Source organism: Anser anser (genome assembly GCF_964211835.1).
Source record: "Anser anser genome assembly, chromosome: 8".
NCBI lineage: Eukaryota > Metazoa > Chordata > Aves > Anseriformes > Anatidae > Anser > Anser anser.
The window spans coordinates 24588826-24609843 of NC_139728.1; the positions used below are offsets into that span (position 1 = coordinate 24588826).

The 21018-nt window shown below is 37.8% G+C and overlaps 1 protein-coding gene across 6 annotated transcripts in view; it reads right to left on the bottom strand.

Annotated features, from left to right (window-relative positions):
- The window catches only part of LOC310903394 (BEN domain-containing protein 5), a 932737-nt gene that overhangs the window by 338039 nt on the left and 573680 nt on the right, over nucleotides 1-21018 (bottom strand). For 2 of the 6 annotated variants that reach the window (XM_083846603.1, XM_083846605.1), the window contains 4 exons: nucleotides 18985-19360; nucleotides 12266-12414; nucleotides 7524-7737; nucleotides 3398-3596 (listed from right to left, as the gene is read on the bottom strand). The exons of 3 other annotated variants lie outside the window; for them this stretch is intronic. In XM_083846603.1, coding sequence (XP_083702729.1) covers nucleotides 3436-3596; nucleotides 7524-7737; nucleotides 12266-12414; nucleotides 18985-19360 — 900 coding nt within the window. In that variant the 3' untranslated portion in view covers nucleotides 3398-3435. Of the gene's footprint in view, nucleotides 1-3397; nucleotides 3597-7523; nucleotides 7738-12265; nucleotides 12415-18984; nucleotides 19361-20608; nucleotides 20861-21018 lie in introns of those variants that run through there. One more of the 6 variants, XM_083846604.1, reaches the window with a different exon arrangement.

Sequence of the window (21018 nt, forward strand, 5' to 3'; positions counted from 1 at the left end):
TACCTTATAAAATCATTAATGGAAAATAAAGCCCTTTTGTTAACTCTAATCTTGCTTCTTTGCAAGAGTGCCAGAGGCTTTTTAGTATGGATCAGGTCATGAATATTACAAACTGCAGCAGCAATGTGTGGCAACAAAGGACGCAGATTATTCGTACAATAGTAATACCTTCTTTCTTCTTTGATGGAAAAAAAAAAAAGGAAAAAAAGAAACAGTATCCATTGATCTGGACAAAAAGTCAGTTCCTCTTAAATCAGTGTTTTCCTTATAATAACAAAATCCAGGTTTACAGCATGAAGTAATAGCAGAGCATAAACCTTAAAATGATGAACCAGGAGTACTACAGGCTGTGATATGTCCTATTTCATTTTATGTCAAAAAATCTGGCCTGTTTCACGTGAAGTAGAGATATAAAGTTAGTAGGTACTATTCTTGCTTAACGTTTCCTAGTAGACTCATGGCAGATACATTAGGAACAAAGAAAAACTATGTACAGGCAGGCACAATTCGCAAAGAATGAATGCACCAACAAGAACAGTATTGGTCAGAAATGCAATATAAAACAGCAAAATGAAATCCACAGCTAATTTATCAATCGGTACTTCAATTCATAAAAGCACACCCCCTTAAAATGTGTATTTTTCCTTGGGTAATGCTGGAACACACGACAACTGCAGCCTATTTGCCTACTGGAAACAGACACGCAGGGAAAGACTTCTACAGTCTTTATATGGGTTCATGGGGAGAGTAAAGACAAGCGAGAACTAAATTTAAGTGCAAAGATGTTATTCATACACACCTGCTACCCATTAAAGAGCCCTCCACAAATTGCTTTACACCTAGCGAAAGCTTATTTCCAGAAATCCAAACATTTACTTCAAGTTAAAGTACAATAAAGAGGTGTATTACCTTTATCATGTCCTCTTCCCTTACTGTAACTGAACAAAACTTCAGGTGATGCTCACATTAAATTTCAGTTGCCCAATCCAAAGGAATTAGCCCTACAACACTACACACTGTGGGAAAGTGAATCTTTCTGTCCTACCCCAATACTCCAGTTCAACTCTGCCAAAAATTGCCTGCTGGACCTGGGGTGATAGAAACGAACAAAGACTTCCAAGATACCTTCCTCAAAGACGACACTGACATTCTTCATCAATATGCAGCATTAACATCTGATGGGGCAAGTCTGTCAAGAAGAAACCTTGGAAAGATGATGCTGGCTTTACAGACAAATCTCCAAATTTGGGGGGCAGGCTGGAATCCTCACTCTAATTAAATTCTAATCTGCTTTTCCCAGGTTTTATAAAACGCTGTCTCAAATAGGCTTATCTCCTAAGAAGTGCGGTATGATCTTCTCATTAAAGATGTTACAATGAAAACAAATTAGTACTAAAGGCGTAAAAGACTGAGGAAATTATGGACATTTTCCCCCCAAAGTAGTGGATTTTCCTGATATCACTTTAAAAAAAACCAACATTGTACAATCACAAGTCCGCTTGAAAAGTGGGAGCTTGACGTTTAAGTGCTTTTCCAATGTTATCTCCGTTTTGTTCTTTAATTAATAAAAGGATACATGCACTGACATTATAAACACTAATTTGCTATTTAGCATCCCAAATTAGGAAGCATAAACATTTATGCACTTCATTAAACACTACCTAAGAACACTTTGAGATTAACAGGAGACAAGCTAGGCTGTTAAAAGCAATTTCAGAATAAGCATAAGCCACTGTAAGGACCTCCTCCTCTCCTCAACCCTCGCTACAAGTTCCCCCTGGCTCTGTCCTGTTGGCACAAGCCCTTACGAAATGAACCTTGGAAATGGTGCAATCTGAGAGCCTTGTGTAAAATCACAAGTACCGTCTTAAGGGATGAGGCTGGAATTCAGGGCCACGGGCAGAGAAAGCGGGGCGTACTCTTTTGGCAGCATGATGCACTTGGATTGGCTTAAGCCTATCACAAAACTGCACCTTAGAAAGCATGAAACAAATGCTTATGCCCTAAATTAAGACATCATTTAAGCACGTGGTGTGCAGGAATAGACGACTGGCTGCTTTCCCCAGCTCTCCTGAAGCAGGCACTGCAATTCCAGCACACCGCCTCCTCCCCTCGCGCCACCCTGGCCCTTGAAGGAACCCTCGCTTTGCTCCCTTCCCATTATCTGCACACACAGGACATTGCAACAGGCTTAACGTCAGGTTTGCCAGCGCTAAAGGAAGACGATAAGAAACGGCAAGTGTCTCAAAGCTACAGGAAGCAGATTGCAGTGGTAGGAAGAAAAACGCTGATGCTCAGGGACAGACGAGCTGAAAGGTAGATAATCACATCTCTGTGTGTAAAATAAATGGAAGGTTAACTAAAATCACAAATATAACAAAACCTCAAGACTCATCAGAACAGGCCCTAAGTTATCTCTACAAATCTTTTTCTCAAAATCCTTCATGAAACAAGAGTTAAGGCTACTTACTTTCAGTTACTGACAGTAAGATATAATTCAGACACAACAAATTATTCCTTATGTCTTTGTGTCGCATGTCTAACTTCAATGTTAAATGCTTTCTTTTTTTATTTCTAATTCAAGTTTATGCTAAAAGTATCTGTTGTTAAATTACAGATTCAAGGGGCAATGGTACTAGATTTCCTGGTATACATAATCTTGCCATAGTGTAGCAATCTTTAAATCTTTTAAAAATACAAATATTATTTCAAAAACAGTAACACGGACATAGTTAAGAGCTTTGTACCATAACCAGAAATCTGAAAGGTGCCTTGGTGCCTGAAAAAGAAATTTTTATATATATATATATATATATATTTAAAATAAATTATCGTGATTTTACAACTTATAGCTTTGGATATTTTGCAACTATGGTGGCAATAGTGATCTAACTACAAGATAGTAAGTGAAGAAGCAGCATTCTTTCTGTGTTTTTGAACAAATATATTGTTAGAGATTGAGACAAATATTTATAAAAACAAACGATTAAAATTTCAGTTCAGAAAAAACACTCTGTAAAATACAATAAAATCCTTTTCAATAGCAAAGTGGATTTTTACAGTTATACCTTTTGAACAGATTTTTACTGCAGCCTAGATTCACTAACTCCAGTAAAACAAAATGTAGGCAAAATGGGTTTGTGTTTGCAGAATTACAACCTATATACAGAACTGCAGGTTACATACTGCAGCTGACTGGAAAAAAACTCTGAAAATTCACCGTTTCATTGTGAGTGGACTTACAATCTATCTTACATTATTTAAAAGCAGATTACACTATAGTAAGGCTTTTAACAAAATTGCTCAAAAAATGAATCAGTTATAGAATGAGTAACGTTTCAGGGCAGCTTCTCCCATTAGCAAAAATGCCACACAAACTAAAAAAAAAAAACAACACTTATGTAAAACACTAAGATTTTATTAAAAATCCAAAATTTATTGCAAATTGAACTTTGCACTTTCCCTCCTTTCTTCATTTTTACATGACTTATTGATATCCATGATTTTTTCACAGATGTACTTGTTGACTTTGGAGAGTCTCTGTGCAATTTCGGTTTCATCCACAGTTTCTTGTGCTATTCTATCATACAAACATTCTGGGGAGAAAAAAAAAGAAAAGAGCCATTAGTCTATTTTTAGAAAAAAATATATCCCTGTTTTGGGCTAACTACTCGAGAGACAACACTGAGTAAGCACTGTGTATATTTGTTGCAAGACAACTGCAGCATTCATTGATTCACTGGCTATTTTGTTAAAGACAAAGATTTTTCACCAGGGTTGAATCTGTGGCATGACAAACTTTCAGTTATGCTGTGACTGCATTAAGAAGCTTTCTATACAGAAACAAAGCTAACTCCAACCTTTTACAATTTCAGTGTTGCCTGCCTAACTCTTGTATTTGTCTATATCTCCACAACAGATTTAAAATCTTCTCCCACATGAATGGTCTCACCAGACCTGTTGTTATTTACAGGTCCCTGTGAATCACTTCTATCATCACACCTTCAAGACATTCAGTAAATGATAATGCTAGACAAGCAGTAACCAGTAGGAGATGACATTTATTGATTTATTATTATTATTATTTAAATCTGTACAACATAAATTAATGTTTGCATCTTTATTGTATGCCCTGTCCCTGGGCATACTTTGAACTTCGCTTTTAGTAGTAGATTATTCAGGGTGAGAGCCATCTTCTCACAGATTTGCACAATGCACTTTGTGGACTCAACTGTAATACAAAAGCGAGTAACAGTAATAACTGCAAAGCAATGAGGACAATGAGAGTAGAGACAACTCTGTTCCACGGTGTCAGTAGTTTCGTGCCAGGACTCAGCACAGGTTACTGAAACTGATGCAACGCACTCGAATCCTCAGAGACAGGCAGGTTTTGCTTTTTGGTTTCATAACCAGAACAACGCATTTTGTTGTGTAGGCTACTAGTAATAAACAGCTTCCCAGACTGATTAAACAAACTCTGTTCTGCTTTGCCTAGTAATCTATTCCAGTAGCCATTTATTGCTTCATATACAGAAAGCCACAGAGATTATCACTTAATTAACATGGTTTATAACATTTCTAATGTATCACATTAAAAGTTATGAAAATTAAGTACTATGCGTGCTTTGTAGTTCATTTTGAAACCTCTCAGAAGTTTTATAAAGGCTGTTTTGTGTTAACAAGGTTTATAGCAGTGCTCATGCATCACACTTCTTATAATTTCTTTATTACATACTATACAGTAGAGAGTTTTTAAAGAAGCTAGAGATATCAGACACATGAAGAGCTGATGTTACCACTCAAAAATCTATTTTAAATACGTTATTCTGTGCCCACCAATGAGAACATCTAAAACAATGTGAATTTTATGTTTTAAGATATACACTGAATATAAAACAAAACTATTCACCATGCAGCCCGATAGCTGAAATGCTAATTATCACTAAACTACGATTTGAAATACGAAACTAAGAAATATGAAATAAGAAGAGGCATGTCACTGAGAACCTGAAGATATCCAGCATGTTTGTAGGACATAAACTTTTATTTCAGCAATCTCAGGAATACTGCCAAAAGGTTGCAGCAGATACACCTACTAAGGTGAACTTCCAGTAAAATAACAGTTACAGCCACAATGTCAAGCAAATAATTACTTGACAGAACTTACACACCAGCTGTGATTCTTAAAAGTCAGCATGACCCAGACAGATCCATGATTAAAGATTATCACAGTTGTTTCTCTTCCATTTCTATGAAGGGCTGCAGAAAAAGTAATTTAGTAGTCACATAAAGATGCTGGCTCAGGGGCTCCAAAGAGTGATTCAGGGGTTCTGCTTCTTTGTCTTTTGATTATAAAGAAGCATAGAGATACCCCTTCTTATTTCTGACTTAACCAAAATTCCAAGTAGACAAAGACTAACGAGGACCTAAACTTCTCTGTGCGATGCCTGACCAAGTCAATGGCCAACTAGCTTCCTCACATTTCACCATTTGTCCACTTGCTACTCATTTTTTTGTTTTTCTTCTTTATTTCTCCATAACATAACTTCTCATCTGATTACTTCCAGCTTTCCAGTAGACACTGCTGACATGACAACCTGCTAACATTTACACAAATGAAAAGGACACAACGATGTGGAAAACCATGTTTGTACACTGCCCAGTACCGCTGATACAGGAATTCTGTCTGCTGCCACCTAAAAGCACTGGCCATGCAGTTTAACTGGCTGATGAGGAGATTGTGCAGTCTTGAGTCCAACAAAAAAGGAGTCAAAGACAAGGTGAAAAAAACACTGAAAAGAAGAACATGGAAAACCAGTGAGTAGAACAGTAGAATTCAAATGTGGGTCGAGGCAGGAAGCAGAAGTATGACAGAAAACAGAAAACTGAGGAGATGGGGAAGAGCTGAATTGCTGGAGTGTGTGAAGGTAAGGAAGAGCACAAAGAGAAGGGCTCCATCTGCCTCTCACCATGTGCCTGCTGGAGTGCACTCCCAAACTCTCTGTAGTCAAAACAAGATGAGTTAGAAGAAAGCTAGCATTTAAGCAGTGTAAGCAACACAGACTGGCCCTAACTGAAGTAAAAGAGCAAATTCTCACATAAGCAACCTTGCCATCAGCACTGAGAAGCAACAGCCTCCAGCTGGGAAACTTGAAAGCTCTTTGCAATGAACAATCATCCCTTTTTACTGTGGGTTTGTAAGAGTGCATCTGTATACTGGGTGACCAATTCTCTTTTCCATTAGAAGCTGACAAGGGTAGCCACAGCCACAGAGTGGATTCCTTACGCAGCCAGCACATCACTGCTTTATATGGTAGGATTGTACCAAAAGATCCTAGCCAGAACTAGAAAATCGGTATGGAACAGCTTGCATTTCCATATTTATTCTTGAAACAGATTAGTGGGGGAAAAAACAAACCTCTTTTATTCGTTTCTTACAGAGTAAGAAAGACAACAGTAGGAAGATCAGCTTCCAACTTTTCCCCACAAGACATAGACAAAGACACATGCACAAACTCAAAGAGGAATTGTATTGCTTACTTCCAAAACATGACACTTGCAAGGCAGATTAGAACTGCTCTTAGAAGAGTTCATAGTTAAGAACACATAGTGACTAAGAACAGGAAATACAGAAAAACGAAGGTCAAGCAAATTGCAGAAGAAATTTTAATAGGGAGATTTCTTTCAGCCCTACTGCAATCGAGTCTGGACACAAAAGCTAAAAATCCAATTTAGGTATTTATTCCATGAGGAACTGACTCAGTTCTAACTTAAAAAGAAGCCTAAAATACCAAGAGAGACAGAAATGAATGTGAAACACAAGCATGATGATACGAAAGGACTGAAATTCACTATTCATTTTAAATATAGGAGAAGGCCTGCTCTCTCTAGGTACTACATGCATGGACTCAGGCTTGCAGTTACTAAAAGTGTCATTGCAATTTTTCCTGCCAGATAGGTCAGTGATTTACACTTCCTGTTCAAATTCTAATTCATGCGCAACATTTAATTTTTACTATTTATAGTTTCTCCACTTAAGAGCACAAAACTATTCTTTCTCAGCTTTGAAGGCATGCATATTTTTATAGTCACAGCTATAATGGTTTCTGTGCCTCATGTCAGAGTTGGTTACATTCTGGATGGAAGAATGTGCTAAAGCTACTCTCAGGCTTGTTAAAAGCAATTACGTGCATTTAAAAGATCATTATATTACAAACGAATTCCAGAACAACATGGTATTCTCCAAGATTAGAGTCCTGTCCTGCAAGCGGTTCAGAGTGATGATCTTCTAGAACCTTACTGAAGTCAATGTAAAACTCTTCAACTGTGAAGGCCTGCACTGTGTGCAGCTATTGCAATGTGTCTGATTTTTCCTGGATAAGTATGCTCCTGACAATGCAATAGCAATTTTAATTACAGCTTTCAATCAGTTAATTTTACATGAGCTGAGATGAAGCATCTTTCAACTCAGTGATTAATGGTTAAACTCCAAAGCAGGAAGCAAAAGTTTTCAAATAACCTACCTCTGACAATGCTTAATTTGTGAGGTGAGAGAGGTGGCTTGGGAACGGCATCTTTCTTTTTTTTGGTTGCAACTCCTGTGACACTTCTGTTCTTGAGAACATCTGTTCCCCAAATCATAACCGCTAGATTTTTTGTATACTTTGAATCTCCTTGTGTTACTTGCAGCTGGTGCCATTTCTCCTCATCTACCCAAATTCCACTGCCAAGATGGACCTAGAAGGTAGTAATAATAACAACTTATCTATGGTACGTAGCACACAACAGTCTCCACGTGCTGTAGGAACATTAATATTAGGTACTATAACAACAGTAATTAGGGCTAAACAAATTCATTTAGCCTGATTTTGAAACTTCTCCAACTTTCTGGGTCAGGGATTTCCTCCTCCTTTTTGTTCCCCCTCAGTTCTTCTTACTCTACCATTTTTATTACTATTACTGTTTTTACCCCCCTCCCCTCCCCAAGCCTATCTCCTGAAAGACTGTGGTTAGAAAGAGAACTAGAAGAAGGAAACTGTAAACACATCCAGTATTATTATAAAGATATGCACAGCATATAAACCAAGCAGTTGCACCAGCCTAATGCAGGAGCAAGATAAAAAACGTTTTCTTTAACATGAAAGCTTCTCTGTGGCTGAAAAGGACCCAAAGCATATTTTGGAGGCAGTAGAGAGGGAAATATTTCCTAAGCCATATCCTGTACCTGTTGGCAAAATTCAGCCTGATTGTTTAAAGTAACTAGATGGGCAGGAGGGATTTTGAGAGCTCCAATTTCAGCATAAATACAGAGACTTTGTAAGTTTTGTGGGACTCAAATTTTATCACAAAGTTTGCCTGTCATGAACAGGTGAATACTGTTTTGTGGTAAAGGCAATGACCCACTGCTGCAACATCATAAATTTTCCATTATCCAGACAACACAGAGCAGAGATATTTCATTACAGTAATAAAGCAGGATAATATGGGTACTGAAAAAGGCAGCATAAAGCCACTACAGTCTCCAAAAGGCAGCTAGGCAGCTGCTTGAGACTAGTTTTGCTTATTAGCCTTGTTCAGCATTGACTGTGCTGGGTTAACACCCACAGAACCACCCAGTACCTCTACCCCAAGCTTCCCAGTGCTCCAGACTTCAGCTGAATGCAGGATGAGAACGTGAGCCCTGTCCTTAGGCTGACACCGAGTACATTTGAGCTGATAAACCTCCTGATAACCAGGCCACTGTCAAGCAACAGCAAGGAAAATGACTCCACCAATAATCAGCATGGATCTGTCGTAAGCACAGCCAGTAAGTCTGACTGGATCCAAATGCTGGCCCTGTGCAGAACCACAGATAACGTCTGTCCCTTGCACATCTGTGCTCTTAACTCCTGGAGTACACCGCAAACACCTGCACTGCCTGCACACAGCAAGCCTTGTTCACATGGTGATGGGCGTCACTCTGTTGGACCCACGCTTGCTCGGCACCTATGACAAGATAAGGCATGACCTAGCTATTCTGATCACTGATAGGAGTTCACTGCACTGGAAAAGAAGATCATACAACCTGCTGTCAGATAATTCTGCAGAAGTGGAAAATACCCAAAATATGTATCGATCGGATTTTTATATCTAACATTCAGGTTTCCTAAAATCTGATCGAATGGAGGTTCTTTCTGTAACACTAACTCTTTAATAAAAGCTTACTTCCACCCCATCATTTAAAACCAATCCTGTGAACACAATTCTACAGCAACAACTGTATTAGGAGACCTTGTTGGGCTTAACTGGTTTGTTCTTAGTTTTTTGTGGGTTTACTCCTTTCATATAGTGTTATGTAAACTGTCTCCTCCTCATACAGATCTGAACACTATCACATAAGTCCCATTAAACTCACTGAAAACTGGGCAAAACTACTGTTAAATTTTATATAGCCATAATTTTACAGCCCGTATTCACGCACACTTCCATTTTCCTTTAAATTGGAACCTGTCTTAATTATTATTGCAGATATAGCCTCAAGAAACATTTTATTATTACAGCATCCTTCAAAAGCAACTAGCTGTTTAAAAGCTTAAATAGAAAAATATGAATGGTTTGGCTACAACCTATGTTGTTAAAAATAAAAAAATACAAAAATTCCTCAAAGTATAAAACCATAAATCAAGTTGCCTCTCCTGCAGAAACTTCTATACTAAGAGGATTTTAGGAAGCTTTTCACAAATCCACATGGCATTTATATTTTGTAACAGACAGAAATGGAACTAGTAATAAGCACAACACGAACACCTTTTTTTCCTGTGTTGTCAAGCCCCTCCATAATTGCTTTAGGAAAATTCACACTTTTTTTTTGTGCTGTCTACATATTTTGTGAGACACCTTCGCTCAGAGTGTGCAGTCTGTGTTCGGAAAACAGACACCTTACAGGTATAATTCAGCTATTTCTATTTTAATATGGAAAGTTATCTGTAAAAACAAACATAACAGTTACTTAGAAAATAGCAGATTAGGAATGTTGTGATGCTAAACTTTGGATTTCTGTATTAAATTAGTTGTAGAGACTGCTCTATTTGATCAAAAATCTGACTCCCCTCTGCCAAGGTAAGAGTTTATCTTTGCTACAGATTGTTTAGTCTTTTAAATTAGTAAATTATTCATTAGCTTTAAGTCACTTGAAATAAAAAATAAAGCTACAGCAAATATTTTCAATACTTATGTTGTACACAGATCATCTCTTCTTCGAACATACTTCACTTATTAAAAAAAAGTGATCCCTGATATGAAACACCTATGGTAACAGCAAGTACGTGACAGACAGTCACAGACACAGAAATCTTACGTCTCCCTTTTTCTATTTCTAGCAGTGTTACAGCAAGGAATTTAATCTGTCCATGTCTCAGTTTACCTCTCTGTCGAACAGGCTTGGTACTGTTTCCTATTACTCCCAAAGCTATGGGAAGCTTACCGCACTGATTCAGAACTCATTTCTTCCTTGCTGGAATAGATGCCCCATGGGCCAGACCCTTGGCTTGATGAAATCAAGGGGAACTTTGCCCCTGATTTCAGCAACTGCAGGATCAACCTCTAAGCACAGTGCAACAAAAACAGCAGCAAATTGAAAGTAATGCTCGCCATTGTAACTGTGCTAACAAGTGCAACGTATTTAAATGTATCTTAGAAGTCGGACTTTCTTTTTTCACAATGAATGCCATCGGCTCTTGTCCAGTAACTCTGTTGTCCCTCTGGAGGGGAAAGACTTATCTGCTTGGAAAGAATCCTGCTAAGATCAAATCCAATGCCACAAAGGGTAGGGGTTCTAAAAAAGTATTTCCCCTATTCTAGCAGTGTATGTCAATAAAGGTGTAATGAAAAAAAAAAAAAAGGCATAAATCAGGAAAACTGAAAAAAATTCTCCCCAACACTCTAAATACATTATTAAGTTCACATTTCTGATCTGGCTGAAACCCCAATAAATAGGTAAACATTAGAATTACCCCCAAAACTACAGAAGCGAAGTTAAAAGAGAGATTAGTATCTGTAGAGAGAGAGAAAACTTCAGCAGCATAAATGCCAAGAGATTGGCAGATGAAATGAAGGAGCAGAAAAAGCTGCGTATGAATACTAAAGGACGTGCCCTAGCTTACAAAGCTTAAAGAGAAAAAAAGCAAAGTAAACCAAACTGTCACAGTAATATATACTATGTTTTCATTAGCAATCGTATGTACAAAAAAAAAAGCAAATGATGTATGTTAAATATATTAGGCAAGAAAAGCTATCTAAACCAAATACCTGTCAAACTGCCAAAATTATACCATTTGTCATATACATTTTGTCCTCGACAATTACGTTGAATCATCTTTAGGAAAGACAGGCACTTGTGCAGTCAATCTCCTAATGCAGATCTGAAAACGTAGTATTTCATGCTATTCCATCACTAAATTCAGCTCCGTGTCAAGGCTTAAATGGACATTTCCTTCTAAAGGGTTCTCAGATTATGGTACTGAATGCATACATATCCTAAGAGACAGGATCTGCATAGACAATTCTTAAGGACATATGGTTTTGTAAAAGAAATATAATGTTAATTTAATCATAATGGCAACAGCTATAAAAGCAGGCCTCTGTGGATGAGCAGATAATGTCTTAAACATGCTAAAGTCTGAAAAACTATCAGTCAGGTGCTGGCACACTGCACCTAGACGGTATTTCATCAACTTTATAAAAGCATCTGGAAAATAAAACTACTTCAGCTCAACTCAATGGCAATGCTCCCACCATATCCAAGGGTATCCATTTTCATCCCGGAGTTCATAATTAGCTGTTGTACTTCAACCAAAGCATGAAGGTTTCTCTGCAGTATGAGTACCGCTCACTAAAAATATTAAAGACCTTTTAAGAAAAAAGGTACTTCTGTTAAACAGACTAACGTAACTTTACAATGTATGTTACCAACTTTGGTATATATTCAATGGATTTACGTATGTCACCAACTGAAGACTATGCAAACATGCTAGTGCATGCATACTTAATCATCATATCCCTTGTGTCGCACAGCATTAAATGCTCTCATCACTGAGCATAATTTTCAGTGCTGTTCATATTTGTGCAATTCCTTCATTTTTCTCAGCATAACAGTGTACCTTCGCAAAAACTGAGAAAGTTTGTACAAACTGCAACCATGCAAAACCCCCAGGAGTAAGAAAATTCCACACGAAAATCACCTGAAGGACATTTACAAACTATTCATGCTGAATTTAATATAAAATACCTTTCCATTCTCGAGAATATACTTGTCCATTACTGGAACAGGGGCAGGATAATATGTTGATGTATTTGCTTCCTCACTGAAGGTCTTCTGTACCTCAGGTTCAGGCTCAATTGTTTCTGGTTTTACTTTTTCAAGCTCAATGGCAGGTCCTAGACAGTTAAGAAAAGAGAGCTGTCTGCTATCCCAGAGAACATGAAATCAATTATTTCATCACCCGTGGTTAGCATAAAATATCACAGTAGTCAAAGTCATTGTAAAGTTAGAAAGAGCCCAAACCAAAATCCTACTTGAGAACATCAACAAGTAAAAGCAGGATAAGTAACTGTCTTATATAGATTAAAATTTTTAGTTTATATTTAAATGTTTAATTTTATTCTCAAAATGTAAGGACAATTAGAGATATGGATAAGATTGCTTCAAGGCACACTATCGATATTGTGCTACAATGGCACTGAATTTAAAAATCAGAAAGAACAACAGTAATTCTCCAAATAAGAATTACTATACAGTTATGTAGAAACCTACATAATTTACTGAGATAATTATATAAGTTATCCATGTAGCATTATGTATTTTGTAGAAATTTGAAGTCTCTTTAGATATAACAGATGTATTAAAAATAGTGAGGATCTACAGCAATAGTACAAAGGAAACAGGCTTAGGCTATTTATGCTATAGTATCATGCATAGAAAGATTATTCAAAGTTAAAAAAAACAAAACCAGCACAAATTAGAATTTTGATTGTCCAATCTATCCACCACACCGATTTTTATTTTTAAAGTAATCAACCAAAATTAAGCACAGCTTAAGTAATAGAATAATGTTAATCATATGCTTGAGGCTTCAAAAGAGGATAATTATTTTGTCAGTCATCATCTTTTCTTTTCCAGGTCAAATTGACAAAGCGTTCCTAGAAAGGCAGAAGAATAAAATAAAATAATTTGTGAACTGGATTTCATCATTCCATTCATTGCAGCAGCTAAACCAAAAGCTCCGAACCAGCTCCAGCCCCAAGCCTACCCTTGTCTCTTGATGTCCCTAAGCTACAACAGCAGCTGAGGTTCCAGGCAGGAGGATGGTTCACTAATACGGCCAAGTTGCCAGCTCAGGGCCTGGACACCACAATCATTACCCCCTTCCAACAGCTATAAGGATAAACTCACCCACGTGTAAGAACTACACTGTACCAGGTATTGCATATATTCAACAATTCAATCAGCACGTCACCATCATGCACCAGCCGAGCCCTGAATTGATCTAACTCTGCAAGTCAGCCTGGCACCAGAACTCATCTCTTGAGTCACGCATCTTAAATAATTCCTGTGCCTGGAAGAACCAAAGTATTCATTCCTCCTACTTCATGCAGTTTCATTCACAGATTAGTACACAGTCATATCAGTGTTTCCTTCATTGTTGGTATTTGACATTTATCCTATAGCTTATTCTGCACCTACGTAGCTAGCTAAATGTTCTCGGATGACTGCCACTTGATGCTGAGGAACAACTAGAAATTGCCTGGGCAACTCGCACGACCACACAGCAGAGCTACCGAGTGTCTTAAGAGCCATACACAATGCAACCATGGCGCAACTGAAGAATTGCAGAAAACAGACCATTTGCATTGCAATTTCATAGTAACCTTAACAAGCACCTGAACTCTCATGCATATAGAACAGTGAGACTGAAACTTGAAACAAACTGAAATTTCTGTGCTTGAGACTGCTAAAATGAGTCAGATGGGGAAAAATTTTTGATTGATTGAACCATCCAGAGTCTTTGCACAAATCTTCGCGTTGGCAGATGCAGTGACATAATTGCCAGTGTGAACTTAGATGGAGAAGTGAACTTTTAGCTCTTCCTTTAAGAGCACATTCTTCAACAGAGCACTATTTTGAGCTTTCTTCAAGTACATTATTCTTACACTTTGAAAAACGTTGAGGAAGATACCTAAGCATAATCACTTTCTTCCTAGGAGGAAACAGTTATCTCAGGTTAAATATTTTTACCTACTATTTAGGTTTTTCACTGTGTGTTTATAGTAATATATTGACAGAGCTGGGATTTGGTTTCCAGAGTTCCCCAAGAAAAATAGCTGATTAAAGTCCCCAGTAACCATAGCTCTAACAGGTCAGAAAGACCTCTACACCAATTCATGCTTTACAGCTTAGAAATCACCAGCAGAAAGCCCTTAAATTTTCTTCATTAATACTCTGCTGATTCTTCTTCCCAAACAGAAATCTACCTCTAACTAGGTAGGCTGCTTTCACTAACTTCTGCAGACTTCATTTTCAGCCCCACATGTTGGGAATTAGACATAAAAAGACATACAACCTGCATTATTGCCTTTGTGCTATTGGATGCTGTGTGCCTGATTTACCATACACCATACTTCAAGTTCTCTCTTTGAAACTTCATGCTCTGCATCTTATTGTAAAGAGATGAATGGGCAGGGACATAAAAAGCAGGCTTAATAATAATCATAGAATCATAAAGGTTGGAAAAGACCTTCAAGATCATCCAGTCCAACCATAACCCTACTACCAATATCACCCACTAAACCATGTCCCTAAGCACCACGTCCAACCTTTCCTTAAACACCCCCAGGGATGGTGACTCCACCTTTGGCAACCTGTTCCAATGCTTGACTGATATATTAGTATTTAATAATTTCTGAGAAGAAATGTCTCCTAATTTCCAACCTAAACCTCCCCAGGAACAACTTGAGGCCATTTCCTCTAGTCCTATTACTTACTTATCTGTGAGAAGAGGCCAACCCCCAGCTCCCCACACCTTTCTTTCAGGCAGCTGTAGAGAGCAATAAAGTCTCCCCTGAGCCTCCTCTTCTCCAGACTAAACAACCCCATTTTCCTCTGCCGCTTCTCACAGGACTTGTGCTCCAGGCCCTTCACCAGCCTTGTAGCCCTTCTGTAGACACACTCCAGGGCCTCAATGTCTTTCTTGTAGGGAGGAACCCAAAACTGAACACAGTACTCCAGGTGAGGCCTCACCAGAACAGAGTACTAGTACTTATAACATACTTATTACATATGGATCATGACAAAATGAAGACAGTTCTTCAAAATACAACAAGGACACAAATGTTTTATTGCAAAAATCCTTCTCCTTCTGATTGTAAAGTTTCCCTGAGAGGCCACCAACTTTAAACGTTGTAAGAAGAGGCAGAAGGCTTCTCTTTAACACCTCTTGAGCTAACACGGCCTACCAGGATTTGTATGAAAACAACAGGAGTCTAAGAAGTGGTAATATTTTATAAACAATATTTACTGTACTCTTACTAGACAGAAATGCGGCCTTTTTTTTTCCTCATCAAAAAGCCAAACAAACCTAGAGAAGCTGAATAATAGTAATTCCTTACGCGTGTGGTACGACACAAATACCATTTCATTCTCCCTATCCTGTTGTCAGTCCCAAAACTCTGTAAACTACATCACTGAAAAGACCTTGATAAAAATAACTACTTTGTGACTGAATGAAGCTGCATACACTCTCAGGCTCTAAAGCAATGTTAATTCTTAGCAATGCAATGCAGAAATGCAGTATGTATCAGAGAGAAAACTACATCAAAACATTATCCCTGCTACAACTTCACAATTTCTGGTCATGTACAATCATAGTAAACTGTACATGTCGTACTTTGAGACCCCCTACTTCTAAAAGTTTTTGAAATTCTTATCTTCTGTAGTCTAAGGACTATTTAAAATTAGGCCTACAGGAAAGAGTCATTGACATAATTCTCTAAATCACCTCATTATCTATTAGTACAAACAGGGCAAATTAGTGCATTTTCAGGTGCAACAGAGGAAAGAAAACAGAAAAGGCCTATGATCACAAGGCTTCCTGATCTCAAAGTAGGCAAGGGAAAAAGAGACTTTGGCTGTGCACGTTCTTCATGAAGTTTGGGCGAGGGATACCGTAACCTCTTCCACTACTCTCAGCCATTTCCCCTCACCGCGCTGAGGCCTAGAGCCCTGGTCAAATGCCCGTGTCCTCCAGGAAGTGATCTGTTGGGCAACAGTATACCAAAATCATAAAAAAAATCTTCAATATTACCCTATGGATCAGTAGTGAAATCACTACTGTCATTTGCCATAGCTGTTTTCAAGGCTCTTTAAAGCAAACAGCAATTCAGTGTCACCACATGAAAGATGAAGAACCCCACTCTTTCCACCCGAGTGGCTCAAGTTCTAGTAGCAGAGATGAAGGGCTAGGTCTGGAGCAGAATACGCTGACTTCTAACTTCTCACTGAAATCAACATATTGATGGGAAATTAGAAGACTGAATACTTGACTGAATGTTAGCTCAAGAGGGTGTTCTATATTTGATCTGCAAGTTTAAAATGGCAACAGGCACGCGTTTCCCACAGCTGCAATTCATCAGCACAAACCAGCTGTCATCTCATGCAAAGAAATCAGAAGTCTCCAAGGTGAAACAGAAATGCAATTAGTTTGCATTAAGTCCAGCCAGCTAGAAGTAAAGCGTAACATAAATTACACGTAATTTGAAACTCTAGGTTTAAGAGATCACCACAACAACTGAAGATAAATTCAGGATGTAATATATTTTCTGAACAACTTTCACAGATTATTCACATACTCAAATATACCTCATTTATAAAACTGTAATGTAAGGAAGACTAAACAAGTCTTTATATATCTATTTCTTGATTAAAATTAGCACTTTTTCAGACTGTCATCAGACTCTCTAATTAATAACTTGCTGAAGATGTCTCCCTGTCTAATCTTTCCAGAATTTTGTACTGATCTCTCTAGAACTGGGTTGTTTCACTATGAGGCTACAAGGAAAGGCAATAGAATTAACAGCAGTTAGTACATCGAATCATCACATCACACACACACACGACACAGCCCACACGACCAAATTCTAACTTTGTTGTCCATGAAAAGTTCCATCAAGCTCCAAAGGGATTCAGGACAGAACCCACCTCCATAATGTTTTAAAGTTACAAATAATTATTGCAAGGGATTTCTGGAAGTTACTGATAATTCATATTCGCCCAGGTATGTGATTAAATTAAAAGAACTTGTCTTCAATGGAATAAAGATGTATCTTCAACTGTAAAGCAGGTGGCAGACTGATACAATTGAAAATCTGGACCAATACTTGGAGAGAAGATTCAGATTTTTTTTCAGTGCTTTTTCAATATTTTTTTTTCTTCTAAGCTTTCTTGACTTGGCTCAAGTAAAAATGCATCCCTCCTTTCTTAAAGTGAAAGAAACAAGACAGAATTCAGAAGCTGCCTTCATTTCATTGCTGGTCTCACCACTCAAATTGCTGTCAAGTCAAATTGGTATTTTACACTGTTCAGCCCCATTGCCTACTAACATCTGGCTGGTGCTCCATTCACATAAATTCTAGCTAACTACTTGCAGATGAAGAAACATCTCTCCATCCAAGGAAAATTTTTAGAAAGCTCACTGGAATCTACTGCCAACCACATTGTGTTTTGCAGATTGTGGAAATCTTGCCTATTTAGTTTTATTTAAAAAGTTAACTATAATGTTTATAATAAGTAATGACATTTTAATTATGCACAGCGTAACAATGATGAGCACTCACAATCAAATACCCAGTTTAAATCTTCAGCAGCTACTTTGAGAACCTGGCTCCAAATTTGCAGACACACCTTAACGCATGCTACAGCACAGGCACATGCTCTCTTGGGTTCAGGTTTGTACATGAATGGAATTCGGACCCCCATGCATTGCATGCATTTGTTCAAGTCAAGTAGAAGAGCCAATATCCAATTTACATGCAAAAATTAATTTTCCAGATACACAAACGCAGACTAAGACACGGCATGCTAAGTTTGGATGCATAAATTTTAACCAAGTTTCAGTCACCAAGCAAATCTCCTTCAACACAACAGTACCACGTTCTAACAGCAAACAAATATAAATCAGTAAAATATTTGAAGGTATTCCACGGTACCATCTTCAATAAAAATGATGAAATTTTTATTTTGTCTTTTTTCCCATTTATTCCAACATAACCGTTAAATAATTGTTATAAACCAAAACAAATTAGCAATTGATTCAAGATATTTAAATTTTAAATCCAAATTACACAAACCTGTATTTTGTAACAAGTGTTGATAATGGGACACTAATATAGAATGGTTTTTAAATTATTCTTTAACAATCCACTATTTTTCAAATAGCACGGCTGTTTAAAGCCACTGCTAAAAAGCCCAGGTGTATATCACATTCCAATGTACTACTAATGGGAAGAGGGGTCATAAAATGGAAGGTAACACAGTCACATAACAAAAAACAAAATCCCTAACTGAAAGGAATAAAACTTTTTAGCCCAAATATTCATTGCACTGCCTTTTCTTTCTTCTTTTTAAAACTGGAACATATTGGCATATTTTGCAGATGAAACTTTATTATCTTTTTCAGCATATACTGGGAGTTCAGAGACCTGTTAAAATACAGCTGCTTAAAACGGAACTCTGATTCAACCAAACCAGCACAAAGACCTCTACTATTATTAAAGAAAAACCCAGACATACAGATCATACAAATTCGACATATATTGTACAGCCATAGCAGAAAACCCTTTTAACATTCAGTGTCCAGTTTAACAACCACTGCTATTCTTCAAAAATGTTTCCATTACTATTGATCACACTTGCAAAATTCATTAAAACTCGTCCCATTTAAGTCCGGCACTTACCACTACCTAGTCTTAGAAGCAGTACATCCTGGAGTCTCCTGTTCAAGTCTCTGAGCTCTTTCATTTCTGACACGAGTGCCCCATACTCCTTTAGCTTCTTTGCCTGTTGCACAAGCTGTCTCCGCGTTCTCTCAAGCTCCTGTTGAATGTGTCTCATTTCTTCTTGCTGCTGTTGGTAACTCCTCAGCAATTCTTCATAGAGAATCCGAGGAACTACAGCATCGTCCATGTTGTTCATCCCTTCTGAAGTCTCCATAAAAGCCTCCTCAGGGCTGGAAGTATTACTGAGACTCATCCCATTTTGTTTTTCAAGGCGAGCAACAACTGCTTCGATGCTTTTGTGTGTACCTTCACTTTGTTTCCTCCCATCTTGCCTCTGCATGTTACAATAAAAATAAATAAATTAGAAGAGGAGTAAGATTTAATACAAGTTAAATTCTACAGATTTGTGAACCGTTTATATTCTTTTTCTTTCAAAAAAAAGGCAAGACAGACCGCCTGCAAAAATGTTCTGCCTAACAGATTTTTATGGAGACAGACCTCTTAACTATCATGCACGCGTAATTCAGCTTAAGGCATATATGAACTTCTGAGGCTGTTAAAGGCCTTTGTTTCTGCATTTGTGAAACACTTGCAAGCAAGCTGAGTGTATACAGGTCACGTGATTCCATACAAAAAGATAATTTCTTTAAAGAAAATACTGGATCTGGATCTCTTTTCCTTTAAAGTTTACGCCTAACATCTAGGTTTCCTACAACAATGAATTTTCTGGTTAGAGAAACAATCAATTATGTGCTAAGTTTGTCACCTGTAAAAACATCAGAGATGAAAGGAGCATACCACAGAAAGCTGTTTTGCGCACAGAGGGACTGTCCTTCCCACACTTTAGAAATCAAAGCCTTCTCTGGCTATTCCTCTAGTACATCACCCAATGACTTGATGCAAGTGACTGAGTTAACACTATCAGAACACACTGAAAGGGAATTGTAAACACTGAAGCTGGAGACAGAATGTATCATCTAGTCTCATTTCCTTGATTCACTGACTCCTTCTATATTAGTACTGCATTGCAGAGGCTTCATCTCCTTTGAACTCTTAACAGAAATTTACCTTCAGTCTTCTAAACAAAATCCAAACCCTACAAATTAAAGCGCATATCTTTTCTGGGGCCAGGATAGTGGTATTAAAATGTAACAGCATGGGTAAAAGTCACTAAGTTTTACTGGCCAAATACGGAAAAAGCATTTGACTTCCAAGCAACTGCAAGGAAAGCAAATGTAACTCATAGGTTAGAGACAAGAAGCTGACACTATCAATTCCCATACCACAATATCCATGAGTAATGTGGCAGAAAATTAGATTATTTGATGTTATGCCTGCTCCACGCATGCTCTAAAAAAAATGCTGGCCCACCATAAAGAAACGTACTAGTATCACTCCTGCATCTGCAAAACACATGAAGCCACAGAGCAGTATGTTATTCTGAAGGTTGGCAGACTTTTAAAGAAATCATTTGATATCGAAAAATAAATACAGTTACATAGTGGGTTTCTGTCATCTGGACCTAAAAATGCAACTGGCAAAAATAATGGAGGGATGCTGTCTCATCAGTCTGTCTTCTCACCCACTGCTGTATTTGGGAAGTCTCAGAGCACCCCTTCCAACTCCAAACAGGCAGAGCACAATAGGTCACAAGTGCCACTGCAAGCTGCTCAGCATTCATGCAACTGGTCATTTTTAAAGCATTCTGGGCAAAGCGAAAGAATTGTTCCAAAAAATCTCAAATGGCAATTAAGCTGCACAGACCGTATAAACAGGAAAATGTTTGCAAACGAATCAGTTTTCTGAAAACCCATATCCCATCCCCCCACCCACAATTTGACCCAATTACAACAAACACAATGTTTTAATGGGATCAAAAGCAGGCCTGGAATTCTTAAGCTACAACAGCTGTGTATGCCCCAAGAACTTCAAAAAGGAAAAAAAAAAAAAGGAGGGAGGGGGAGGAAAAGGAAAAAAAGGAAAGACTTCAGT